At 58.4% G+C, this 26,942-nt stretch overlaps 2 protein-coding genes across 3 annotated transcripts in view; one reads left to right on the forward strand and one right to left on the reverse strand.

Moving 5' to 3' along the window:
• Positions 1-2,258: 2,258 nt before the first annotated feature.
• ANKRD9 (ankyrin repeat domain 9) lies at positions 2,259-5,162 on the forward strand. Of its 2 annotated transcripts, XM_059058263.2 has the most exons (3): positions 2,359-2,448; positions 3,420-3,494; positions 4,068-5,162. In XM_059058263.2, exon 3 carries the CDS (start codon positions 4,115-4,117, stop codon positions 5,063-5,065), a length of 951 nt encoding a protein of 316 aa, XP_058914246.1. In that variant the 5' UTR covers positions 2,359-2,448; positions 3,420-3,494; positions 4,068-4,114; the 3' UTR covers positions 5,066-5,162. The 2 variants fall into 2 exon arrangements, with proteins under 2 accessions (XP_058914248.1, XP_058914246.1); XM_059058265.2 differs by lacking the exon at positions 3,420-3,494 and having other exon boundaries at positions 2,259-2,448.
• Positions 5,163-9,900: 4,738 nt separating this feature from the next.
• TECPR2 (tectonin beta-propeller repeat containing 2) overlaps positions 9,901-26,942 on the reverse strand; it is a 98,390-nt gene continuing 81,348 nt past the window's right edge. The window contains exons 18-20 of the mRNA XM_059058196.2: positions 13,622-13,763; positions 13,103-13,252; positions 9,901-12,784 (exon numbers count right to left, since the gene is read on the reverse strand). Coding sequence (XP_058914179.2) covers positions 12,633-12,784; positions 13,103-13,252; positions 13,622-13,763 — 444 coding nt within the window. The 3' untranslated portion in view covers positions 9,901-12,632. The remainder of the gene's footprint in view (positions 12,785-13,102; positions 13,253-13,621; positions 13,764-26,942) is intronic.

Below are 26,942 nucleotides of genomic sequence, written 5' to 3' on the forward strand. Positions count from 1 at the left end.
GCCCCTCCCAACCGACCTCTGGAGCCTCGCCCTGCCACTTCCAGAGCTCTGCTCCAGCTGCGTCTGGGCCAGGAATGCCTTTCCTCTGCCCCACTTGGTCTTTCTGGCTAAGTCCATGTCCATGGGAAGCTTTCTAAGGAGTGGAGAAATGGGGTTGAAACCGTGCAATTTAGACTGGGACTTGAACCCAGCCAAACCCATATTGGGACTTGAACCCACGGTCTTTTAACTGAGATCACACACCTGGTCTCAGGACTTCTTGATGTCTCATCGCAGAAAGAATTCAGTGAGAGACAAAGTGATAGCAAAGAAGTGGATTTATTTAGACAGAAACACACTCCACAGGCAGAGTGTGCCCCATCTCAGAAGGAGAGAGTGGCCCCAGGGTACGGGGTTGTCAGTTCTTATAGGGGTGGGTAGTTTCACAGGCTAATGAGTGAGAGGAGTATTCCAGCTATTTTAGGGAAGGGGCGGGGATTTCCAGAAATTGGGCCACCACCCACTTTTAGACCTTTATGGTTGGCCTTGGAACTGTCATGGCACCTGTGGGTGTGTCATTTAGCATATGCTAATATATTACAAGGAGTGTATACTGCGGCTTAAGGTTTAGTGGAAGTTGACTCATTCACCACCTTGGACTTCTTTGGTCCTAATCAGTTTGTGTCGTGTCCTCGGGCTGTTGTCCTTCTTTTAAAGGTTGTGCCCTGTCCCCTTCCCTCCAGTTTCAGGGTCAGACTTGATTTTGAGAGAGGCCATTGGGAAACTCAGCGGAGAGTGAGGAGGGCACGTCAAAGGGGGAGGCGAGGAGGGTTCGAGGGGTGGAGAGAGACCTGCCCCGAGGCCAGCTGCACCCCAGGCACCTACAGCCATGCCCTGTCACCCTCATTCCACCGGTAGCCATGGAGACGGTGTGAGGTCTCACCTCCAGCCCTTGAAGAATAGAATGCGGACATGGGAGCATGGCAGCTAGCGTCTCGAGCCACAGGCAGCTCACCTGGGACACCACCTCCCTACGTTGTCTCCCAGAGTCTGGGAGCTCCAGAAGGCCAATGTCAACCGTGCAACCCCAGAATTTCCATTCACTTTGCCCCACCCATCAGAGGTCTGGAACAGACAGCTGGAAGAAATTGTAGGGAGACTGAGGACTAAAGCAGGGAGAGGACAGGTGAGGCGGGGCAGAGGTAGAGCCTGGACTCCCAGCCCAGTGCTCCCTGTACCCCCAACCCCTGGCCCATGATCGTTTTCTGTAAACCTGGTGGTGATCGTGGACCCCCTGAGAGGTATGGTAGGGCCTGCAGGGCCATGTTGCACCGAGGTGGGGGGCATTTTGGGTGGGGGTATCTGGTGGGTCTCCGGCACGTGTGTGCTCCACACTTTGGCCCCCTTGGGGAGAGGCCGGGGTGGTCAAGGCCCCATCCACCACAAATGTCTGAAGGAAAGAAGGGGAAGCACCCAGCTTCCCTTTTGGCTGCTCCGCCCTTGGAGGTTACCTCCCAGTGAGCCCCGATTTCCTGGCCGGTGAATTAGGGGTCATAATTCCCACTGCTACCGGTTGCGAAAATGAATTGAAATCAAGTATGTTTTAGCACAGAGATTGGTACACACTAGGCCCTCATAAATTGCTGTCTGCATCCGTTCATCCATTCGTTCCCTGGGAAAGTCAGCTTGGAGCAGGGGCTCGAGACGCCCCGACCCTCCCGGGCAGAAAGCGGCCAGGGCCCTCAGGGGTCACAGTTCCTACGCCCTGACCCCTCCACGTACAGTCCCGGAAAACAACCCGAAGGAGGTCATCCCCAAGGTCACAGAGGGTCAGCGTAAAGGGGACGAGGAATGCGACTCGTGGGGTACCGAAGAAAGTCACGCTCGGCGGAGCCCGAGCGCCTAAGTGCGCGCCCAGTCTCTCACTGAGCCGGGGCACAAGAAGCTGGGCCCCTCTCGGCGCGGGTCTCCCACCGCCGGGAGCTCGAAGCCCGGAGCCTTTCCTCGCCGGCCACTCAGGTTTCCGGGAGCCCCGCCCCGCTCACTCCCCATCCCAGCCCCGCCCCGCGGGCGCCCTCAAGTTTCTCCCAACTTTTCCGCGGGTCCCCCTGGGCGCCCAGCCCGCCGACCGGTGACGTAACAATGGTGCAGCGCGGCGGCCAATGGGCGGCGGCGGGGGCCGGCAGCGCGGGCCAATGGCGGCGGCGGGCGGCCCCGCGGTCCTGCCCGGCCGGGGCCGCACTGCGCCGCCCGCCGCCCGCCCGCCCGCTGCCGGCGCCGGCACCGCCGCCCAGCGATCTGGCCGTGGCGGCTCAGAGCGCGGCTGCGGCGGGCGCGGGCGGCGGCGGAACCCTCCCGTCCGTCTGTCCTGGGAGCTTCGCCTGCGCACCGACCCGCGGGGGGACAGCAAGCTTTCCGGCCCGCAGCGGGGGCGGGGACGCCAGGCCAGCGGCCCCTCCGACCCCCAAGGTGAGTCCCCCTTCCTCGGCCGGCTCGGCGTGTAGCCGCCGCCCCCCTCATCCCCCCGGACACACGCGCACGCAGGTGCAGCCCTCGCTGCGCCGGCCACCGGCCCGCAGACACTATGGCCTCGACCCGCGACCCGCAGCCACCCGCGGTCCGGCCGTGCCGCCGGTAGGGGACGGGGAGGAGCTGGCGGGCGGCCCTGGGCGCGCGGCCTTGGCCTCGGTGGCCCAACCCCCCATTCACTGAGCCGCGACCGTGACTCGCTGCCCAGTGACGTGGGGCGGCTCAACTTTACGTAACCTGCCCCGCTCCCAGTGTCCACACAGGGTACACCCGGGGCGCGGAGACACAGGCGTGGGGGGTTGCTCCAGTCACGGTGTCCCCAAAAGGGTGCTGTGGCTCCAGCCCCCAACCCCCAACAGCCCGTCTCTGTAACTTAGTTAACCAGTGTGTGTGGACGCAGCTTATCCGCTGACCCAGGTCCCTTGTGACCAAGGGCTTACCCTTGAGGAAACGCAGTGGGGAGCTTGGGCCAGGGCCAGGGGTTGGAGGTCAGGGCTCAGGTTGGCGCAGGGGGCTCAGAGGGCAAGGTTAGGGCTCAAGCTGGGTTCCCTGTGGGTTGGGGGTTCCCCCACTTCTGGAATGAGCCCGAAATAGGAGTTAGGAGATCTGGTTCCAGGCCTGTCTCTACCATGACTTGCCGACTGACCTTGGACAAGTTTGTCCTTTACTGGAAAATGGGATGACAGTACCTGCTTCTTCTGGTCGCTGGGAAGACTCAGGGAGCTAGCCGACCTGGAGGGGATTTACAGATTGTGAAGAGCGTACACGCCAGTTTCTAGGTTGATTTCATCCTCTGGCCTCCTCCCAGGAGCTAGGGGCGGTGACATCCAGTAAACACCATGTTTGGGTGGAAGGCTAGAGGCCCCCACTTCCTGCTGTGGCTCACAGACCGCCTTCCCTCTTTCTTACAGATGAGGAAGCTGAGGCTCAGGGAACACTAATACAACCACCTACACAGAACTAGGTAATCGCGGTGCGCTAGCCAGGTAGGTCTGCGTCTAGAGCTCTGACCCTGCCTGGCCTGGGGCGGGGACCCCGACCGCAGTCGGGGGTCAGACGACAGGGTCAAGGTTAGATGGGGTTGGGGATAGGGAGCTTGGGCTACAGAAAAGATTTGGCTCAGCTTGAGATGTGGGATGCAGCTTTCCTAATCCCCTACCTGGCTTTTCCCTTGATTGGAGTTGGATGCAGCTACCACAGGTGGGAGCAGGAACTATTCCACTGGGTCCCTGCGCTGGACGGGGTGTGGTGGGATTTCTGTGTGGCCTTGACGGTAGGTGCGGCCGAGAGGGCAGGGACAGGGAAGGGCATCTTTAGCAGAGGTACCGGAGCTCAGGACAGTTTTGGGGAGGGCGATCAGGCGCAGCTAGATAGAGGATATGGGAGGTGGTTCAGGGCCTCGGAGAGAAGGGAAGCTGTGAGGAGTGACTGGGAGGGCCTGTCGGAGGCTGGGGCAGGTACGAGGGAGGCCCGGACAGGTGGGGCTGGTGTGAGGATTGGACGGGAGACCCCCCTCCGCCCGGATCCTCACCCCTCACTGCGCTTCTCTCTGCTCGCAGGTGGTCGACCCCAGGCCCATGCCGTGAGACCGGGAGGCGCCGTCAGCATGCCGTGGGACGCGCGGCGGCCCGGGGGCGGCGCGGACGGCGGGCCCGAGGGCACGGGCGCGGCGCGCTCGCGGGCGCAGAAACAGTGCCGCAAGTCGTCGTTCGCATTCTACCAGGCCGTGCGCGACCTGCTGCCCGTGTGGCTGCTGGAGGACATGCGCGCCAGCGAGGCCTTCCACTGGGACGAGCGCGGACGCGCCGCCGCCTACTCACCGTCAGAGGCGCTGCTCTACGCACTCGTGCACGACCACCAGGCGTACGCACACTACCTGCTGGCCACGTTCCCGCGGCGCGCGCTCGCGCCGCCCAGCTCCGGCTTCCGCTGCTGCGCGGCGCCTGGGCCGCACGTGGCGCTGGCCGTGCGCTACAACCGCGTGGGCATCCTGCGCCGCATCCTGCGCACCGTGCGCGACTTCCCGGCCGAGGAGCGTGCGCGCCTGCTCGACCGGCGAGGCTGTAGCCGCGTGGAGGGCGGTGGCACGTCGCTGCACGTGGCCTGCGAGCTGGCGCGCCCCGAGTGCCTCTTCCTGCTGCTCGGCCACGGCGCCTCGCCCAGCCTGCGCGACGGCGGCGGCCTCACGCCGCTCGAGCTGCTGTTGCGTCAGCTGGGCCGTGATGCCGGGGCCGCCCCCGCCGTCGCCGTCGGGGCGCCTGCGCCTGGGGAGCCGCGTCAGCGCCGCCTGCTGCTGCTCGACTTACTGGCGCTGTACACGCCCGCGGACGCCGCCGGCCCGGCCCGCCGCGAGCTGCTGGGCGACCGGCCGCGCTGGCAGCGGCTGCTGGGCGAGGACAAGTTCCAGTGGCTGGCGGGCCTGGCGCCACCCTCGCTCTTCGCGCGCGCCATGCAGGTGCTGGTCACCGCCATCTCGCCCGGCCGCTTCCCCGAGGCCCTGGACGAGCTGCCGCTGCCGCCCTTCCTGCAGCCGCTGGACCTCACGGGCAAGGGCTAGACCGCGGGGGCACCCCGGGTGCTGGATTTTTGGAGAATACTATTTTTCAGAGCGTTGTACCTGGCACTTTACATACATTGTTCTCTGGACAGCAGAATCTCTGCTTTGTCTGTAGCGTGCTTTGGGGGCTGGGCCAGGACGGGCAGGCGGACCCGGAGCTGCAGGTCTTCTGGATCCGGCCGCGCTCAGCTCCCCACCTCCCTGCGTGGGGCTGGGCTGCGGGGTCAGGCGACGCCTGAGAGCCGGGTGCTGCCCTCAGCTCACTACCCAGACCCTGAGGAGCGGCCTCCCATCTTGATTTAGATCCTCTGGGAAGGTGTCCCAGAGGGAGAGACAGCTGAGCTGGGCAGGTGCAGGGGGGTGGACTGACGTGTCCAGGCAGGGGGACGGCGTGTGCAAAGGCCTGGAGGCCGAGGGAACCGCCCGTGGGCACTGGGTGGAGGTTGTCTGCCCCGTCAGCAGGTGGGGCCTCGATCACTCTCGGGTGGGGCTGGGCCTCAGGTCCCGAGCTGTGGAGGGCAGGACCCAGGCTGTGCCTCCTGTTTGCCCCCGTCCCGTACTGGCCGCCTGCCTCCTCCTTGGCTGTCACCGGGACCGCCCCCTCCCCGAAGAAGCCCAGGCCTGGACTTGTCGCGGTCGCCCCTTCGGCTCTCTCCTCTGGCGACTAGCAGGTACCTAGTCCTGGGGCTCCCGACGAGGGTGGCTGTGTCACCCCGTGGGTGGGCCCTCCAGCCTCAGCCGGTAGAGCTGGTTTCCACAGGAAGGGTTTGAAGATGGAGACCGGTTGACTCTTCAGGGCAAAGGGACCCTGGCTGAGAAGCTGGGTCCGTGCCCCGAGGAGCCTTGGGATCAGGGATGGCCAGGCTGTCCTGCCTGGGAATTCTGCTGGGCCGTGAAATTCAACCCGCGCCGGGCTGGGCTGGAGGGCCACGATGCTCTGCCAGGAGCAGAGGGCTAACGATCTGCCCGATGAACAGTGACTGCCTGGCTGGGGGCACCCACTGCCCACTTGCCCCCAGTGTCCCCGAGGGGGGCACGCCTGGGGGCCGAAGGGGCTTTGGGTGGTGGTGGCAGAGTCCAGGGTGGTGGGCCGTCGGAGGGGGGCTGTGGAAGGGGCCTGGGAGCGGGAAGCTCTGCCAGAGGGCCTGCTTCTGGTCTGCACCTGCCACCCACTCAGAGTGACCTTGGATAAACCCCTGCCTTGGGCTTCGGTGTCCCCAACGGTTTACCAAGGGGTTTGGGAGCATCTGCAAGCTCCCTACCTGCCCTGGAAAGGATGTAACCCCCGTTCCTGGGAAGCGTAGGGTGGGTGGGCACACAGCCCTGGTGGGGAGGCGGGGGAGATGGAGGGGTGTATGGCCCAGTGCTGATCCTAGATTCTGGGTGGGAGTGAGGGCTTCTCCCCTCCTGCTGTGTGTCCTGGCCCAGTTAAATAGCCTTTCTGAACCTTGACACTTGGGGGCAGTGGATGCTAGCATCTCCTCTAGCTTAAAACTTGGGACATCAGGAGTCCCCTGGTTCTTACCGGGGATGCGTTGCTGGGGGAGGGTGCATTCCTTTGGAGGAGGTGGAAAGCGCAGACCAGAGCAGCAGGTCGCTGCGGCTTCTGGGCTTTGGGCTTAGGGAGATGCTGGGAACTCTTGGCGCCCTCGTGCCCAAGCAGCTTCTGCCTGGAGGGAGTCTGGGCACCTGGGCGTGCGGACTTCCCCTCATGTCTCCCCGGTCCCAGCTCTGTCCTCTGTGGGGTCAGCCCTCCTGGCCCAAGGCCCAGGGCTAGGCCCCCATCCGCTTCCCTGCTAGACCTACAGCTGCCCCTTTGGTGCCGAACTCCTTTGAGCCCCCTGGGCTGGGGATGGGGTGATGCAAGGTTGGGGGGACTCCCTGGCGGGGACCCCACAGAACCCATTGTCTGGGGAGCAGGAGGCGGCCCCTGGGCTGGTCCTGGCGCGCAGGGCAGGATCCGGGCAGGAGTTGTTGTGGGCAGCACAGCAGGGGGCCCAGCCGGAGCACAGCTTCATAGCTTGGAGGGGAGCTGGGCAGGGCAACGGGGGTCCGCCCCGGGTGTCCTGGCCGCGGCTGGGTGGGACCGGGAGCCACAGGGAAGGCTGAGGAAGCCCTGTGGCGGCAGAGCGGGGCCTGATTCCTGGTACAGCTCCCACTGAGTCCCACTGGGGACGCATGGCTCGGGGCACCCCAGGCGTCCGTGGGAGCAGAGAAGCCAGAGCAACAGTGCAGGGCGGAGAAGCCTCAGGGTTATCTGGACGCTGCTGCCAGCCAAGTGAGAGCCGGTGGGTGGGCGGGCCTCAGCACTGGCCTTATCGCTCCCCTGGGCCCTCCAGCACCCCGTCACCACTAGCACCCTGGCGATGAGCAGGGAGGCCTGGGGAGGGCCAGAGTCAGCCAGGAGACTCAGCTCTTGGCTGTTGGCAGGTGGCCTTGATGGCTTCTCAAAGGCAACGGCTCTGCCTGGGACAAGGCCCACGTGTCTGGGGCAAAGCGCCTTGGTTCGTTTGTTCACTTCCTTCATTCCATGAACCTTGTCTAAGGAAAACCCCCCTCCAGCCAGTACTGCCCCTGCCATGCCCACCCAGGGGCCCAGTGAACTTCCAACTCGGGAGAGCTCAGGGGCCAGAATCTCTGCACCCCAGACACCTGTCGGGGAGGACAGAAGGCTGGGCTGCGCCTCCCCAAGGTACTGTGACCCTGTGCCTGGAGCCCGAAAGGGACACAGGGCCCTGTGATGGCCTGTGGCCACAGGGCCCCTGCCCTGCCCCCACTCTGGCCGTGGTGACATGACTGTGCCTCCGTTGTGTGCTAACTTATCCCACGACTACCTCGACATTCCCACTGATTTCCTTTCCTGTCAATTTCAACTTTAAAATACTGTACTGAGAGCAGTTTCCTAAGTTGCCGGGAATCCTGTTCAGAACACGGGTGCTTCCTGAAGTCGGGATGGAGGGGAAACAGGCGCGGTGGGGACGGCTTCTGCTCCAGACGCGTGTGGATGCGGAGCAGCCCTGCTCCACGGCGACTGGTTTTGTCCTGCTGCAGTTTAAAATTGAGGCATACTTGACAAAATAAATGCACAGACTTCAAGTGTGTGGTTTGAGGGGTCATGACCAATGTCAACACACGTGTAACCATCCCAATCAAGGCGGAGGTTGAAGATAAGAGATTTCTATCCTCAGTGATTTTATTTTTTAGCCACACCGTGCGACTTGCGGGATGTTAGTTCCCCGACCAGGGATTGAATCCGGAGCCCAGGCAGTGGAAGCGAGGAGTCCTAACCTGTGGACCGCCAGGGGATTCCCACATCTTCAGTGAATTTTATAAAGAATTTCTGCTGACAGAATGCATGCTCATGGTAGAACACAAAGACTGTGCAGAGAAATCCAGGGCAGGAGGTGGCAGGGCCCCCTCCATGCGGCTCCCAGATAAGGAGGCTGCCTGCCTGCCTGGCGGCATCCCACCACCCAGGCAACCACTGCTACCAGCATTTCGGTGTATTTTCTTCTGTTTTTCTCTATGCACATATATACATATGTTCAAATTTTTTTTCTGTGCATACTTTTTCACATGACATCAGATCAAATCTAGTATTTAAAAAAGTACTGTAGGGCTTCCCTGGTGGCGCAGTGGTTGAGAGTCCGCCTGCCGATGCAGGGGACGCGGGTTCGTGTCCTGGTCTGGGAAGATCCCACCTGCCACGGAGCGGCTGGGCCCGTGAGCCATGGCCGCTGGGCCTGCGAGTCCGGAGCCTGTGCTCCGCAAGGGGAGAGGCCACAACAGTGAGAGGCCCGCATACCAAAAAAAAAAAAAAAAGTACTGTAGAGTAAGCATTTCCATATACTGTAAAACACTGTGTAAATATGATTTTTGAGAAGGCTTTGGTGTTTACTTTGTGATATGTGATTCAGCTAGCACTGATACGATAAAGAGTTGACGTTAGAGATAACTGAGTCTTTAAAATGTTAATTTTATTTATTTTGGGAATAAATAACACATTTACATGGCTCAAATTCAAAAGATACAAAAAGGTACACACTACAGGTGACCACCGTGGCCAGCTGCTTGTGTAGTGTCTGCCCCTCCTCTGCGCCCTGGAATCATGAAAAAGATTTCAAACCCACCAAAAGTTAGAAGAGTACGTGTCCACTGGCATTATCTACCTCTCCCTGTATGTATGATCTCCTACAAACTCACATGACCGTTACCACGCCCAAGAGATTTAACGTTGCTGTGATAGAACTGCATGACAGACTGCTCGGAACACGTCTCCCCCAGGAACACACATGCTTTTGAACGGCCCATACCGTTTAACGAGAGGAATGCTCCCGAACGTGTTGTTTTTCGTGTTTCACAATTACAGACGATGCTGCGCTGTATGTTTCACCCTGACTTAGGATTTGTTCTTGAGGACAGGCTTCCAGAAGTAGGCGTTTCGGGGCTTGAGGGTTTTAAGGCTGCTGCTAGACTGTCGGTGGCTTTCGCAGAAGGGCCGTGCCAGCAGGGGGCTCCCCGCTGGCTCCATCTGCACCCGCCCCCCCCCCCCCCCCGGGTGCTCGCTGAGCAGAGCCCTTTCACCTCCTTGGTCCGTACGCGTGTCTTCGGTGTTCCTCCGACTTGTTGCAATTGTTTCCCCTCTTAATTTTATGCGGGGTTTTTAATTCACAGCACCTTTATATTTTGAAGAAATCACATCTATATAGTATTTTCCTCTGACTTTTCCTACTACTTTTGAGTTTAGAAAGTGCTTGCCATCCAGAAATCAGATGCTGTTTTTTGCCCCCTAGTTTTAGGATTCTTTAATCCACTTAATTGTTCATTTTGTCTGAGTGGTTAGGGAGCGGACCACATCAGTTAACTGTGTAGTCACCGTCCGGTGCTCTCCCCCGTGTGCCGCCTTCACCCCGTTAACTCCCCGTGGGCCTCGCTGGGCCGCCGGGCATCGCTGGCCCTTCCATCCACGTCCTGCTTCATTTGCTCGCCCCTGTCATCACTCCTGGCGATCCTCATCCGTTTCTTCTTCTCGAGACGGTGAGGTGGCGTCAGACGGCACAGCTCTGGAGTCCCACAGGAGCTGGGCTCCAACCCCCAGCGCTCCTTGTGTTGACTTGAGCAAGTTACTTCACCTCTCTGAGTCTCACCGGGGCTAATGGTATCGACCTCTCAGGGCCCTACTGAGGACGTGAAGCTGCACGCGTGAGACCCTCGCAGCACATCTGGCGCAGTCAAGGGGGTGTGTCTGTGGGTGTGAACATTATTTTATGGATTCTTCTCTGCCTCCCCCCAGCAAAAAAAAAAAAAAAATCCCAGTGGGGATTTTGACAAATTGAGTGAAAGCCATAAACGCCTTTGGAAAGGCTCGGTGTCTTTCTCTGCACGATGGCTGTGGTCTTCCATCAGGAATGTCCACTGCCTTCCCAATTCAGGCTCTCTTGGAAGTCTTCAGTAAAGCTTGGCCAGCTCTCGACTGAGTCTGACACTTCCTGCTCAGGTTGTTTCCTGGCACGTGACGCATCCCGCTGCTGTCATGAACGTGATCTTTTTCCACGTGCTGGTTTCCACTAGGGCGCTTCCGGTATCTCGTTTTGTGTCCCGGATGGAGACTCAGGCCCAGGGTCTTGAGCCCCCAGAGCCTGCCCACAGTGGCCCTGCGCGCTGCCTCACGGTAGGGCGTCCTCCCCAGGGCCACCTCTGCAGCGGCACTCCCCCAGGACAGCCCCCAGACAAAGTGGTCACGGAATGACGCCTGCCCACACCCTCCTGGCCGTGGGGCTGGGCTGGCAACGCCAGCAGCAGATTCTTTGTGGCACCAGTGGGAACAGTCTTCCTGAGTGCCCAGCTCCGGGCACCTTCTCACCACTCAGACATCAGACTCGACTAGGCTCGCGAAAGTCTAGTTTATTGCACTGTCTCAAAGCACAACTTAAAAAAAAAAAAAAAAACCCAGAAAGAAAACTGTACAAAGCACTGAGGCTACAAGTAGTTTAAAAGTATCAAACTAACTAGACTGGAGTTTAATTGCACTCAGGTCCCGTGGCTGCAGGAGAGCTCTGCCATCTGAGGAGCCCGGCAAAGGCACAACATACGCAGAGAGGAACCTCAGCCAGCCTGGGCTCCTCTGCTGTCACCAGACTTTTGAAAAAAAGGGTTCTGTAAGAGTGAAGTAGTAAGCAAGGTCTGGGATTTCAGTGTCTTGTCCTCATTTAGACCTGGAAAACCTCCATCCTCATGGCTGGCTGGGTCCCGTCAGAGAACAAATCTTATCGCTCTTCACCTGTGGCCGGGGGGCTCCCGGACACGCTTGCTTAGTAGAAAACAGGCATTGAGTAGCCGGGCCCCGGGCCAAGGGCAGGCTAAAAAAAGCAGCCAGGCTGGAGTCCTTCCGTGGGGCTGCCTCCAAGAGGGAGGGGTGGTGGGCTCAGGGCGGATGCCTGGCCGGGCTGCCGAGTCCTACGGCTCAGACGCCCACGACAAGGGTGGGCGCTGCAGGCCGAGCCCATGGACTGAAGTCTGGCGTGGCCGCGGCAGGGCCAGCTTCAACCTCGCTGGGCGCCCACCCAGATGCCCGCCGACAGCGTCCGGCTGCCACTCGCGGCAGGGAGGTCCCGCGGCCGCCCCGCACATCGAGGACGTGCGGGGCGCTGTCCATCCTCTGAAGCTGCGGCCGAGAGCAGTGCAGGCTCGGGATAAACCCGGGGAAGGAATCAAAGGCCTTCCCCTGGTTTCAGAAAACACGTTTCTCTTCTGAATTTGTAAGATCTGATTTCAAGTGAGGTATCTCATGTAGGTTTGTAATACAACAAACAAAAAAGGCAAGAATTAGTAGATTCATCCTCTGAAGGTGCTCCTGGCTTTCACGACATCACCAGCAGCAGGGCTGAGTGTCACCCTACGACATTCCTACGTCACTAACATGGCTAAGGCTCCCACGTCCCACCACGCCTGCCTCGGATACACATGCACACTTCCGTGTTCCGGGTCACCCACTGGCCTTTACTGTTCTGCTGGAGGCGACCCTGGCCCCCCGGGAGCGGGCAGGGAGGGCGCGCGTGGCGTGTGCAGGTCGCTATGCGTGTGTCCCCGTCCTGGCGCAGCTGCCTTCCCATCTGGCGTGTCCAGCAGGGAACGGGCGCTGGGACCTGCGGCTCAGAGAGGAGGTGGGGGACCCGTGGTGGCGACGAAGCCATCCCAGGAACACATGCGGCGGTGGACGGCACTGACCTTGGGCTCCACGGGCCCGGGAGCAGCCAGCAATGGGAAGGTGACCTGACTGCAGCAGACGGCGGTAACCATAGTGCGCGCGACTGGGGCAGCCACTGTCCCACTCAGGGACGGCCTCAGCGCGAGTTCGGAGGTACTGCCGCTGCAGCAACGGCTCCGGACCTCTCGGCCGAGGCTCTGGGTTCTGGAACGAGACGGAAACGAACGGAGGAAAGCAAGAGCGGGGCGTCCTGGCTGGACGTGTCTGATGAGAGCTGGCGAGGCGCGTCCAAGGGCGAGTGACTCAAAACCGCCTGTGTTCACCACATGGGTCCCGGCGGCCTCCCCGCTGAGAGCTCCTTCAGATGACCTCCCACTCGTCGTCCAGGTCCTCGGGGCGGGGGGCGGTGGCCTGGCTGCCCGGGGTGCCGTGGGAGTGGCTGAAAGTCCTAGTCAGCCGCTGCAGGAGGGAGCCGGGGGGGCCCACTGCCCACAGCTCGTCTGACAAGGTCACTGTGGGGACAAGAGCCAGCCGCGCGCCCGTCACTCCCCGGGCCGGCTTCGCGCCTGCGCGCGCGCCGACCAGCAGTGGGGCCCCGGCACCCCCCGACCAGCGCCTCGGCTTCCTCAGTCTTCAAGGGGGTGGCCCGGCGCTCCGTCCTCTTCCCGGGAGACCCTGGCAGCGTCCGGGCGCTGCGTGGCCCCCGTCAGGTGTGACCCCGGTATGGCTCCCGTTTGGGTGAACCAGCCCCGTGGGCGCAGCACCGCCCCGGCCCCCCGCCAGAGCCCCACCGACGCCGTCCACGGGAGACCCGGCGCCCCGGCACCTGCCTGTGAAGCACGTCGCGTGCCCGGGAATCTTCTTCCAGTAGTCTCCGGCAGGGTTTCTGCCGGTGACGCCGTACCGTCGGGCGAGATCCCCGTCGGGGCAGCGCGCCCACACGGTCCTGGCGCTCAGGGCCAACTGGCAGGCCTGCAACCCTGCAGGCAAACGGAGCGTCCGTCTGCCCTCGGCCCCGGCCGCGGAAGGGACGGACCGACCCCCCCACCCCCCGCCGCAAGCCTGCTCTCCCCGCGGCTGGGTACCAAGTGGGAGCCCAGGGAAGGGACGCCGTGTCTGCAGGGCTGGCGAGGCCGCAAGAGCCCAAGACCCGAGGCCGGAGCCCAGGCGGCCCGGAAACGGTCATCGGACGAGGAACCCCAAGGACACGGTGCTGGCGCTCTGCTTGTGGGCGCCCACGCTGGGGAACGCCAAGGTCGACGCTGGCCGTCACCTGCCTCAGCAGAGCCTCGGAAACAAACCAGGCCCCGGTGTGGCCGCCGCGGCCGCCGCCCACCCAGCGCCTCTACCTGGCACGTGCTCCCAGTCGGTCCCCACCGGCATCTCCTCGGTGATCCCAACTCGGACGTGCACGTTCCACCTGCTGTCCAGGGCCCACAGCATCTGGTCGCTGGGGCTGGAGTGGACGCTGACCAGGGCGACCCCGGCGGGCTGGAAGCAGGAAGGGCCTTTCCTCAGGGAAGGAGGTGGGCGCGCGTGGTTGGGGAGGGCAGTTCCCGCACCGCCCAGGGGAGCCCGGCACGGCAGGAGCGGCGGGCAAGGGGCTGGGGGCACCAGGCCTGTCCCCAGGGCACAGCCTCACAGGGACAGAAACGCCCCGAAGACCCAGGCCGAGGGTCCACCCTCCCCACCAAGCAGGGAGCCCCAGCTCTTCACTGCCGCATGTCCTGGGGAACAAAGATGGGCCAGGTGACAGAAGAAGGACAGGACACGGGGAGAAGGCCTGCGGGCTGCTGGGCCAGGAGGGGCGGGCCGCGTTAACGGGCAGCAGCAGACGGCAGGTGCCGCAGGGGAAGGGGAGGCGGCCGGGGGCCTGGCCTCCGAGGGTCCTCACGAGCCCCTGCTCACAGCTTCACGCTTGGAGAGAAAGCAAACGTGAGCCAGTGTCGGCAGTGGGTGACTCTGCGTGGACCGGAGACTATGGGAGTTACTGAAATCTGCCTGCAAGTTTTCCGCTGGTCTAAAGTTTTTCAAAATGAAAAGTTAAATTTTATAAATTATAAAGGTAAAAGACACCAAAAAACGCAGTTGCCATTGAGAGTGTTGGGACAGAGGGTCTGCGGGGAGAAGGTGTGTGGACCGGCCCGGGAGCTCCGTCAGGGGTGGCTGGGCAGCCTGGCGAGGGGTCGAGGCGAGGGTCTGTGGAGATGGGTCTCCCCACTCATGCCCCGAGCCCCCTCTCCTGCTCTGCTTGTCATACAGACGGGGCCAGGCCGAGAGCCAGGCCAACTGCGCGCAGCCGCCGCGAGCTCCGCAGGAAACAGGAACCGGCAGGCGAGGAGGCCGGTGACCCTGCTCAGCCCTGCTTTTGGGGAGGGGTGCCCGAGGCCCAGCATCCTCCCCCACTCCCCACACTGTTCCCGAGAGGGTGAGGGGCTGCAGGGAGCAGACGAGGGCCCTGCGATCGCGGTTGCTGGGCGCAGACGGGGCTGACGGCGCCCCGCGTGCCTGTGGGAGAGGCGGTCAGAACTCACGAGCTTGCCCAGCCGACAAGCACCTAAATCCTTCTCAGCAAGAACGTAAATACTGAAAGCGTTCTTCGCTTTCCCACGACTGCTGTGGCCGTGACTCCTTCGGCTCTACTGAGATGGGGGTCTGTGCCCCTCCCGTGGAATCTAGCCTCTCGCTTCTTTGACCAAAAGAACGTGGCGGAAGCATCCCGCCGGCAGGGCCGAGCCCGGTCTCGAGGAGCGGGCAGCGTCAGCCTCTCCGCTCAGAGCTCCGCCAGCGTGGAGAAGTCTGCGGTGCGGAGGCCCCACGGAGGGGAGAGAGCTGTGCGTGGCCCACAGAGGCCCCGCCGCGGAGAGGCAGAGAGGAGCCGCCCATGCTGGACTCCGCCTGCATCGCAGCCCCAAGCCCTGAGAGGTACGAGTAGTAAAGTGTTGACTGAAGCCACGAACTTTCCAGGCAGTGGAGCAGTGGGAAGACAGAGAAGCCGGCTGTGATGTGGAGGCAGGGGAGAGCCGGCGGGCGGGGAGAAGCCCCCAGAGGAGGAGGGGGGCGGGGAGGAGAACGGCCACTGGGCGGCCTGGGCGGCCGGCGCCGCTTCTCTCTCCTCTCCCTCCTTGGGCTCCCATCATCTCCTGGACAGCTCTGAACCTGGACCCCCCCGCCCCCTGGCCCCACTGCCCGGTTTGGGCACGGCCCCACCTGCTACCCACCAGTCACCCTGCTGGCCCTTCCCCCCCACACCCTCGTGCACAGGGCAGGCTGCAGCCCACCCTGCACAACCCCACGCAGCTCATGGTGGGGGAGCTACACCTGCCCGGCTGAGCTCCCTGGACCCCGGAAGTGCTGGGGGCATGGACACGAGGCTCCCTGCTTCCCGCTGAGACGGCGCCTGAGCCCGGCCCTTCACTTGTTCTCTTCCAGTAAAAAGACAGCTTTTCACTGCAGGGTCACACGCCTTTCAAACACAACACAAACCCTAAGTGTGCAGCTCGGGGGCTTTCAGGGCATGAGTGGCAGCCGCTCCCCCCGCCCCCAAACTCGATGATGTCGGGCGGGACCCGAACCTCACTCCCAGGGGAGGCGGCGGGAGGGGCCAGGACGTAGGCCAGCTCTCAAAGGACAGGAGAGCGGACGCAGCTGGCATGAAAGTGGGGGCATTGCTGACTGCGCGTTACGAGGGTGAGCAAGGCGCCCGAACGGACACATCCTACGAGGGGTGTCATCCCGCAGCATTTCCCAGGCTGGGTTCCGCGGAACCCTACGCCACCCCCGCAGCTCTCGGATCGGCTGCTTCCTGGACACACACCTCCCCGTGGAGCCACGCGGTCATCTGCTCGGCAAACGCCGAGCACCTCAGATGCTGGGCGCCGGGGAAACCTCCCCTGCAGACAGACCACGAGCCTCTGTCCTCACAGAGCCTCCATTCCACTGGGGGTGGGCCAGGCAGACACACCAGGGCTGCGTCGTGTAACAGGGAGAGGGGGCCAGGGGAACACCGCGGCAATGGCGTGGGGGCGGGGGGCCCTTGACCCTGCCGCCTCAGCGGGGGCATGCCAGCCCAGAGGCCGGTGAGTGAGGAGGGAGAGGCTAGAAGGCAGCAGATTCCGCGCCAAGGGAGGTGTGGAGAGAGGAGTGACGCGAACGGACACCGCTGCTGTGAGGACCGACCTCAGGGCAGCTGGAAGCTGGTGGAATAATCCAGGTGAGACACAGCTCGGCTGGGGGCGCTGGGGGCGCTGGGGGCGACCCAGGAGGCGCTGTCCCCGCTCTGATCCGCAACACGGGCTGCCCACGCCACCCACCCCGAGGGCCCAGGCCTCGGCATTTGAGACGCTCCACTGGTCACTCTGGTGTCCAGTGGTGGTGGGCAGGCGGGGACGGCAGCGGCGGGAAGGGCTGGGAGTGGTAGCAAGTGTTACTCGGAGGTCAGGAGGAACACAAAATGAGCCCGTTAGCAGCCCCTGGAGGCCTGCAGAGGGGCAGTGGAGGGCAAAGCCGGGGCCACTGAACCAGACTGCAAAGGGTTAAGAGGAGAAGAGGCCGCAGGGCAGAAGGAGGCCGGGGGGCGGTGGCGGGGGCAGGCGGTGGGGGGGGGGGGGCGACCCGGACAAGTCAGGTCCCGGGCGAGGGGCAGAGACGCAGGGACGCAGGGAGGCGGGCTGTTAGGGTTCCAGGAGGGGAGGAGGCAGCACAGAAGAGTTGTCAGGAGCCCCCGCCAGCCTCACACACTGCCACCACCCTCTGGGACACTGGGTCACGGCCCTGGTGATGTTCTGTGTCTTTTCCAGGGGTCTCAGTCACCTGTGTGTCCCGAAGGACAGTCAAACAATGGGTCCCAAGGAGTGTTTGTCTGATAAAGTGGAGAGGAAGGAGGTTCTGGAAACTCACTGACGGGTGCTTCCCAGCCAGCCAGCCAGCCGCGCAGCCACCGCCTACCTGTCACTGCTCACCCCGCCCACCCATCACGGCACCCGCCCACTCGTGCCTCCACCGAGCTGCCCCCAACCCCAACCATCCAGCAGATGTCTGCCTGAGCGCCTGCCCCGTGCCAGGCACCGTGCTAGGTGCTGGGGATCAACCTTCTTGACTCCTGGATTTTCAAGTCTGGTGAGAGACACGTCATTAATCAAACAGTCACACGAGGACACATAAGGCTGCAGCAGGTAAGGAGAGGCTACAGAGGTGAGGAACGTGGCGCTCTTGAGAGCACGTACCTGGGGTCAGACAGGCGGTCAGGCAGGGCTGCCCTAGGAGCTGTCGGCCAAAGCGCGACTGAAGGATGACCAGGAAAGAACCAGGAGAAAAGGGCAGGGAGGAGTGAGCAGGGGAGAGGAGCGTACGCAAAGGAGGGCACGGCCTGAAGGGCCGAGGCTGGAGCGGGCAGGGCACCACCGCCCAAAGTTTGTCTCCTCAGTAGATCCCAGCAAGGTCTGCCGGGCCCCAGGGCTCTGAGATCAGACGTGTTGAGACAGAGAGCTCCGGAAAAGTATCCGACAAGACGCAATGAACAAGAGGACCTCCCAGCCGAGGACTCAGGGCAGGTCAGACAGGCACACGACCCTGGCCTCGGGCAGAAAAGGGGTTAAGGCCGAGGCCGTATGGAAAAGACAGGGAGATTCCATAAATGTCACCCACCCTCTGCCACCCCGAGAGCTCCTGAACTCGGCCCAAGAAATGCTGCTTCACCAAAGTCAACTGGAACAAATTCCAGTGACCTTACTCCCAGAGGTCAAGCAGGGCCAAAATGCCAAGAGGGGCTGAACAGGAAGTAGCTGTGAAGACCGCTCCTGCCCATGAACTGGCCACTTTCAAACTAGGAAACTCGCTCTTGCTGAACCCCAGACCCCTCCCTAGGGAAGATGGGTGAGGCCAGAGTGGTTCTCAAACCTGGAGTCCCGTGGACTCATGGCGGGGCCTTGTTAAACTGGCGCATTCCTGGGCTTAGGGCCAGACCTTCCACATCAGACTTCGGGGCTGGAGCCCAGAAGTGACTAATAAACGAGCCCTCCTTCTGTGCGCTACCTTCTGTAAGACAGCGCCCTACACTGTGAAGTAGACAAGGCAATACTACCCAAAGCAATCTACAGGTTTCAGTGAAATCCCTACCAAAATCCCAGCTGGTGTTCTTACAGAAATGGAAGAGCTGATCCTAAAATTCGTACGGAATTACAAGGGACCCCGAACAGCCAAAACAATCTTGAAATAAAAAACACAGTTGGAAGACTCACACTGCCTGATTTCAAAACTATTATAAAGCTACAGTAATCAAACAATGTGATACTGACATAAGGAGAGACATGTAAATTAGTGGAATAGAACTGAGAGTTCAGAAATAAATCTATACAGCCAAGTAATTTTTGACAAGGTTGCCAAGATCATTCAATGAGAAGAGACTAATCTTCAACAAATGGTGCTGGGAAAACTGGACAGCACACACATAAGGGAGTCAGGCTGGACCCTTAACTCACACAGTCTATAAAATTAACTTGAAATGGATCAAAAATAAATGTAACAGGGCTCGAACCCGTAACGACTGTTACGGGTTCGAGCCCTGGTCCAGGAAGATCCCACATGCCACGGAGCAACTAAGCCCGTGCGCCACAACTACTGAGCCTGTGCTCTAGAGCCCGTGAGCCACAACTACTAAGCCTGTGCTCTAGAGCCCGTGCTCTGCAACAAGAGAAGCCATCACAATGAGAAGCCCACGCACCGCAATGAAGAGTAGCTCCCGCTCGCCACAACTAGAGAAAGCTCACACGCAGCAACGAAAACCAAAAACGCAGCCAATAAATAAATAAATGTGAGAGCTAAATCTGGCAATGGTTTCTTAGCTATGGCACCAATAACAAAAAAGATAAATGGGACCTCATCAAAATTAAAAACTTTTGTACATCAAAGGACACCATAAAGAAAGTGAAAAAACCCACAGAATAGGAGAAAATATCTCCAAATCATGTATCTGATAAAGGTCTAGTATCCAGAATTTAAAATCTCTTTGAAAATCCAACAACAACAACAACAAAAATAAGATAACATCCAATAAAAAAAAGACAACTGAATTTTAAAAAGGTCAAAGGACTTGAATGGACATTTCTCTGAAGACATACACGTGGCCAACAAACATATGAAAAGATGTTCAACATCATTAGTCATTAGGGAAATATAAATGAAAACCACAGTGAGGTATCATTTCACACCCACTAGGATGGCTAAAAAAAGAAAATGGAAAACAAGTATTGGTAAGGATATGGAGAAACAGGAATTCTCATCTATGCTGCTGGGGATGTCAAATGGTGCAGCTGTTGTGGAAAACAGTCTGGCAGCTCCTCCAAGGTTAAACATAGAATTGCCATACGACCCAGAAATCCCACTCCCACATATATACCTAAGGAATTGGAACAGATGTTCAAACAGAAGCTACACGAATCTTCATGACAACACTCTTAACGATAGCCAAAAAGTGGAAACAACCCAAATGTCCACCGACTGATGAGTGGGTAAACAAAATGTGGTCCTATCCATACAGTGGAATAGCATTCAGCAGTAAAAAGGAGTGAAGTACTGATACTGATACAACATGGATGAACCTCAAAAATATGATGCTCAGGGCTTCCCTGGTGGTCTAGTGGTTAAGAATCTGTCTTGTAATACAGGGGACGCCGGTTCAACCCCTGGCTGGGGAACTAAGATCTCACATGCCGTGGGGCAACTAAGCCTGCGCCTCAACTAGAGAGCCAACGAAAGATCCCACGTGCCGCAACTAAGACCCGACGCAGCCAATAAATAAATAAATATTTTTTAAGAAAATGATGCTCAGGGAACGAAGCCAACCACAAAAGACCACAAATTGTATGACTCCATTTATATGAAACATCCAGGAGAGAAAAATCCATACAGAGAGAAGGCAGATTAGGGGTTGCCGGGGGTTGGGGGGCGGGAGGAACGGAGAGGGACTGCTACTGGGTGCAGGGCTTCCTTCTGGGATGATGAAACTGCTCTGCAACCACACAGTGATAAAAGTTACACACCGTTGTGAATGCACTGAATGCCACTGATGGTAAATTTTATGTATGTGTATTTTACCACAATTTTTTTTTCTTTTAAATAAATTTATTTACTTATTTATTTTTGGCTGCGTTGGGTCTTCGTTGCTGTGCTTGACTTTCTCTAGTTGCTGTGAGCGGGGACTACTCTTTGTTGTGGTGTGCGGGCTTCTCACTGCGGTGGCTTCTCTTATTGTGGAGCACGGGCACTAGGCGCGTGGGCTCAGTAGTTGTGGCATGTGGGCTCAGTAGTTGTGGCATGTGGGCTCAGTAGTTGTGGCTCACGGGCCCTAGAGGGCAGGCTCAGTAGTTGTGGTGCACGGGCTTAGCTGCTCCACGGCATGTGGGATCTTCCTGGACAAGGGCTTGAACCCGTGTCCCCAGCATCAGCAGGTGGATTCTTAACCACTGTGCCACCAGGGAAGTCCCTACCACAATTTTTTAAAAAACAAAAAGCAGACAGGCCTTGGTTGTGACAATGTATTATCGTTTTGCAAGATGTCATCATTGGGGGAGACTGGGTAAAAGGTACACAGGGTCTCTATTATTTCCTACAAATGCATGTGAATCTGCAGTTTTCACAATAAAAATCTCAATGAGAAAAAGAAGCAGGCAGCCTAGAATTTTGGCTTATTCATATTCAAAAGTTCATAAAAATGAAAAAAAGAAAAGAAGGACGCAATTTGTAAAATGGAATAAATAAGGAATTTAAGATTTAAAATCATTTGGAAATGCTAAAAAATTATGTATAATCTTGGTGTGCTTCCAAAGTCTGTGAGACAGTATGTGTGTGTGTGTGTGTGTGTGTGTGTGTGTGTGTGTGTGTGTGTTCGTGTGCAAGTGTGTGTGGGTGTGTGCCTGTTCCTGCTTATTTTTGTGTCCTTTAGAGATGAGCTGCAATGCAGGTGATGGGGAGGGAGCCACAGCCCCTCTCTGGAAGCACCCGGATCACAGCCACCAACCTGCTTTGATATTTACAAATCAAAGGGGCTGCTGTGACCGTAAACACCCCATGTTCTCAAAAGATAAGCACTCATTGCTCATTATTATGAATGCAAGTAACACCAGCGTTACGGATACACCATTACTCTCTCCCATTAACTGAGAGACTCTCCACAAGTTATAAACTGAGATCCTGACTAGACATGATGTTGAAGTTAAGGGGTAAAGTTCTCACCTGATGGACTGTCCCCAAACTGGGACTCCAAAGTCTCTGCTGCCGTATGCACCAGCCTGAGGGCCCAGGGTGACCGTTCTCACGTTAAGGGATTCATCTTAGCTGCCAGATGCAGCGAAAATACAGCTGAGTTTAGATAACATGAACTGGAAATGTGACAGGTTCTGTGTTTCCTGGAATCAAGACAAGCTTGTTTTCGAGTTACATACAGTACTTGTTAACTCTGACTCCAAGTTTCTCATCTCGCACATTCCCCCAAGAATTTGGACTACAGTCACTAAGTCAGTTGTGGTAAGACCACACACTCTGAAGACCACACATACAGATGGCCAAAAAGCACATGAAAAGATGCTCAAAATCACTAAGTATTAGAGAAATGCAAATCAAAATGACAATGAGGTATCACCTCACACCGGTCAGAATGGCCATCATCAAAATGTCTACAAACAATAAATGCTGGAGAAGGTGTAGAGAAAAGGGAACCCTCCTACACTGTTGGTGGGAATGTAAATTGGTACAGCCACTATGGAGAACAGTATGGAAGTTCCTCAGAAAACTAAAAACAGAACTACCATATGACCCAGCAATCCCACTCCTAGGCACATCTGGAGAAAACCATAATTTGAAAGGATGCATGCACCCGTGTTCACTGCAGCACTGTTTACAATAGCCAGGACATGGAAGCAACCTACATGTCCATCGACAGAGGAATGGATAAAGAAAATGTGGTACATATATACACAATGGAATGTTACTCAGCCATAAAAAACAACAAAATAATGCCATTTGCAGCAACATGGATGGACCTAGAGATTGTCATACTGAGTGAAGTATGTCAGACACAGAAAGACAAATATTTATGTGGAATCTAAAAAAAGAATGCACATGAACTTAATTACAAAACAGAAACAGAGTCACAGATGTAGAAAGCAAACTTGTAGTTACCAGGGGGGAAAGGGGGGAGGGATAAATTGGGAGATTGGGATGGACATATACACACTACTATATATAAAACAGATAACTAATAAGAACCTACTGTATAGCCCAGGGAACTCTATTCAGTGCTCTGCAATGGCCTATATGGGAATAGAATCTAAAAAAGAGTGGATATATGCATATGTATAACTGATTCACTTTGTTGTAAGGCAGACACTAACACAGCATTGTAAATCAACTATACGCCAAAAAAAAAAAAAAAAAAAGACCACATACTCATAGGATAAATGACTCTGGTAATCACAGACAATGGAGAGATACAGCTGATGGCTCTGGTCACCGGTCACCCGCCCCTCCGCTGGTGGCAGCTGAGGCAGGCAGAAGTGTGCAACCCAGAGGTCGGCCACCCCTCCCTCAGCTATTTTCACTAACATTGGTTTTCTACCCAATTTCATGAGACTGCAAGCTTGACCCCTGTGGTGTGTGGCCTCAACTGCTTCAGGGGCCTCCGAACTGGTCTCCATCCTACCTGGGGCTGCAGAATAATCTGCACAGGGCACGTAACTGTCTTGCACCGTTGGCCATGCCCCCTGCTACCTGCAGGGTAACCCCCGCACCCCCCCAGCACTGAACCCTCTCCCAGCAGCACCCCCTTTCTGGCCTCACGGTTGGCCAGGCCCAGCAACACTGGGCTTTGGCTCTAAGCAAACAGGACTTTGCACCCAACCTCTGGATTCCCCTTTGCGAGTCTGCTGCTAAAACCCTCCCCGCTCACAAACCGCCTGCTTCACCGGCCTCTTGAAGGACCCCCTGCCCCATCTCCCAGCCCGAAGGGGCCCCATCCAGGCTCATCCCACCAGGCCTTCCCCAGTGTGCCCCCCATACCCCACTCCCCCCAGGGCTGGGCAGACTCGGCACCTGTCATGCTTGTCCATTTTCACAGCCCGCAGAGCTCCAAGCGCGGCTGGTCCCACAGAGCCTCTGCTCAAGAACCCTCATGCAACTGGCGTATCGGGGGGCAGCGAGGCTCAGGAACCCCATGTGAGGAGAGGGAGGGCAGCACCACCAACGCCAGCTCAAGAGGAAGCACAGCCTCTTACGAAAAAGCTCTTGCTTTTCTGAACCACGGGCTCACCAGGGCTTCCCTGGCGGCGCAGTGGTTGAGAATCCGCCTGCCAATGCAGGGGACACGGGTTTGAGCCCCGGTCCGGGAAGATCCCACATGCCGCAGAGCAACTAAACTCGTGTACCACAACTACTGAGCCTGCGCTCTAGGGCCCGCAAGCCACAACTACTGAGCCCACGTGCTACAACTACTGAAGCCCGTGCATCTAGAGCCTGTGCTCTGCAACAAGAGAAGCCACTGCAATGAGAAGCCCGCGCACCACAATGAAGAGTAGCCCCTGCTCACCACAACTAGAGAAAGCCCGCACGCGACAACGAAAAACCAATGCTGCCAAAAATAAATAAATAAATAATTAATTAATTAAAAAATTTTTTAAAAAGGGGGTGCTCACCAAAACCGATCTGGGGCTGGAAGGGATGCAGGAGACCGGCTAAGCCCAACTCCCTCGTATCCTGGGTGAGAAAACTGATAAAACTCAGGCTGAGAAGTGAGGGTCCTGCCCATGGCTCTGGGGCTCAGACCAGAGTTCTCCAGACTTGTAGCAGACTGAGCCTTTGTCCCAAGGAACACCCCCCCGCCCCTCCCCTCCCCCCCCCCCCCCCCCCCCCGCCGCACAGTTCTCTCAGCCGGAATGTGAATAAATCCACGAGAAAAGAAAAAAAAAATGAAAATTTTGCAGCCAAAGGTAATGTTTATCTAGACAGATCCTTCTGGTATGTATGGACTTCATGTGGCCTTGGATAAAATTCAGCAGGAATGTTTCGGGAACACCAAGGTGGATGAATCGGAGAGCCTGCAGAGCAGCACAGACCCCACCGTGAAAGACGTCTTCTGGAGAGAAACCCTGACCCCTCGCGATGGCCGGTCGCGCTTTCTCGATCCCCTTCCCTCCTGTCCAAGTTGTGCCCTCCCTCCGTCCTAAGGAACCTTGACTCCACCTAACATTTGTGACACACGGTGAACTCTGCCTTTCCTTGAGGATTCGGGGTCTGGACCGTGCACCTCGAGGCTGCTGGAGGGAAGCCCCAGGCTGACCCCGGGCACGCGGCCCCAGAGCTGTGGCGCTTTCTGAGGTCTGTCTGGTCATTTTCGTTCTTCCGTGCTTTCTCCGGTAGCAGGGCCTCGTGCTGCCTCTGGTCTAGTCCTTCTCACTTCACGTAAGCTTGAAACCTGGATACCAGTGTTAACAGCCTGTATTGGAAGTACCAGCAGGCTCTCAGACACTCCGGCCTTCAACTCAGCGTCTTACCGGGTCGGACCCCCTCCCCCTCGGGCTCTGCGTCTTCAGCCGGAGGACGAGCAGGTGACCTGCGAGGCGCCGCCACCAGGTTTCCACGCTCCGAGTCTGGGACATGGCAGTTCTGGCTGCCCTGGGGCTGCCGTGCTGCCCAGCGGTCTCCCCCGAGGCCCATGGGCCCCGCTCTGCGAGCTGCCTTGGACCCCTGTGGCGGGCACCCAGGGCAGGTGCACAGGAGCAGCTCTGCCAGTACTGGTGGAACACGTTTGGCTGAAGTATAGGATTTTATTTGGACAACGAGTTGCACTGCTAAAACTGCTGACCCGGCCGAGTGAGGCCACCAGATGCCGGGCTCTGGATGGAAGCAAAGTTCCCCTGCTTCTTTCTTCCTCTGGTTGGCCGACTGCAAAGCCAGAGGGCCGCCCCCCTAGGGATTCCTGCACCGGCTCCTGCAGTCTCCTCGGCTCCGCATCTGGTCTCAATCCAGCAAGACACAGCATCTGCTAATTGCAGGGGGATGTGCTAAAGAAAAACACTCAGAAACAGGTTTCCTGGGCAGCTGTTACGTGCCGTTCTTCCTGAGCAGGGGCTGGTGAGGTCAGCCGTGCCCGAGCTTTCTGTTCATTGCCGGGGAGTGGACCCCAGGCCGGAGGACTGTGCCCGTGGTCAGCAGCAGGGCACCAGTGCTGCTGTGACGCCAGGCCTGCAGAAACTCTATCCCAGGGTGCTGGTCCCAGGTGCCTCCAAGAGCTTCTCACATTCAGCTACTCAACAGAATGCCTGGTGCTGAGGCCCTGCTCACCGGCTGCTGCCCAGAGCAGCAAAGCCCAGGAAGGAAAGGTCCCTGGAGGTGACCCTGTGTGTGGTCTGCTCCCCTGGGACCGCATGCGGACCCTTCCTGGTACTCGCACACATCTGTCAGCTGGGACAGATCCCTGGGTGTTTGTTTAACCTCTGGATCATCGGGTGTCAGAGACTGATGAGGGGACTGCTGCGGGGCTGCGGAGGCCCATCCGTACCCTGGCGTCCCTGGACTAGGGGTCACAGCCTTCCAGAACGAGAAGAAAGGTTTAGGGTCAAATACCCCAGGGAAGGTTAATGTTTCTTGGGAACAGGGCTTGAGTGGATGAAAGCTCAAAACAACAGGTGGGGGCTTCCCTGGTGGCGCAGTGGTTGAGAGTCCGCCTGCCGATGCAGGGGACACGGGTTCGTGCCCCGGTCCGGGAGGATCCCACGTGCCGCGGAGCGGCTGGGCCCGTGAGCCGTGGCCGCTGCGCCTGCGCGTCCGGAGCCTGTGCTCCGCAACAGGAGAGGCTGCAACGGTGAGAGGCCCGCCTAGCACAAAAAAAACAAAAAACAAAAAATAGGTGTTCAAATGGAGCCGTGGGGAAAAAAATAAAGTGGCAGAAAAGCAACTGCCCTCAAAGTGGGGCCGCTCCGTGCAACAGCGTTAGACTGCACTTTTGGAGGTCTTCTCCCTCACCTGCAGACAGCACCACTGTGTTCGTCAACAACTCAGTGTGTAACAGAGAGCTCCACCGATTCCTCGACACCACTCAGAGATGCTCAGAGGATTAAAGGAAAACGGACGGGAGGGAGGGGCATCCTCTGAGGAGCCGTGCCACCACGAGTGTGGAGTTGGAAGGGAGGACCTACACCATGGCTCTCAGCACTGGGTGTGTGTCCGAATCACCCGCAGAGCTTTGAAAAGCCCACAGCCTCCTGGGCAACGATAACAGAAGGAACACACGCATCTACCCTCGCAGTCCCTTGTGGAAGAAACAACACTACAGCGAGAGTGGAAGAGGGTTTTTTTTGTTTGTTTAAGTTCAAATCTCACAAGGATAATGACAAGAGGAGAAAACTGCCACACAGCTTTGGAGGCTGGAAAGTGGAGAATGAGCAGGAAAGGACTCAGCAGCTGAGAGCAGGGACCCCCCAGCAAACCACGCAGCCCGATCGCCACGCAGAGACTGCAGCCAGCAAGTCTCACGCACGCTCAGGGGCCCCAGCCAGGCTTGTGGGGCCCCTGCTGACACCAAGGTCGCCAACGTCTACAGAAAGCCTCTGCGTGGAGAAGACGGCAGAGAGACAGAAAGCAGGCAACTCAAGAGACACGGAGACCACGCATGGGAAGAAA

This window comes from Kogia breviceps, chromosome 3, assembly GCF_026419965.1.
Source record: "Kogia breviceps isolate mKogBre1 chromosome 3, mKogBre1 haplotype 1, whole genome shotgun sequence".
Taxonomy (NCBI): Eukaryota; Metazoa; Chordata; class Mammalia; order Artiodactyla; family Physeteridae; genus Kogia; species Kogia breviceps.

Bases quoted from the DNA above. Each gene is read 5' to 3' on its own strand.
- ANKRD9 (XM_059058265.2), top strand. From the start codon at position 4,115: ATGCCGTGGGACGCGCGGCGGCCCGGGGGCGGCGCGGACGGCGGGCCC.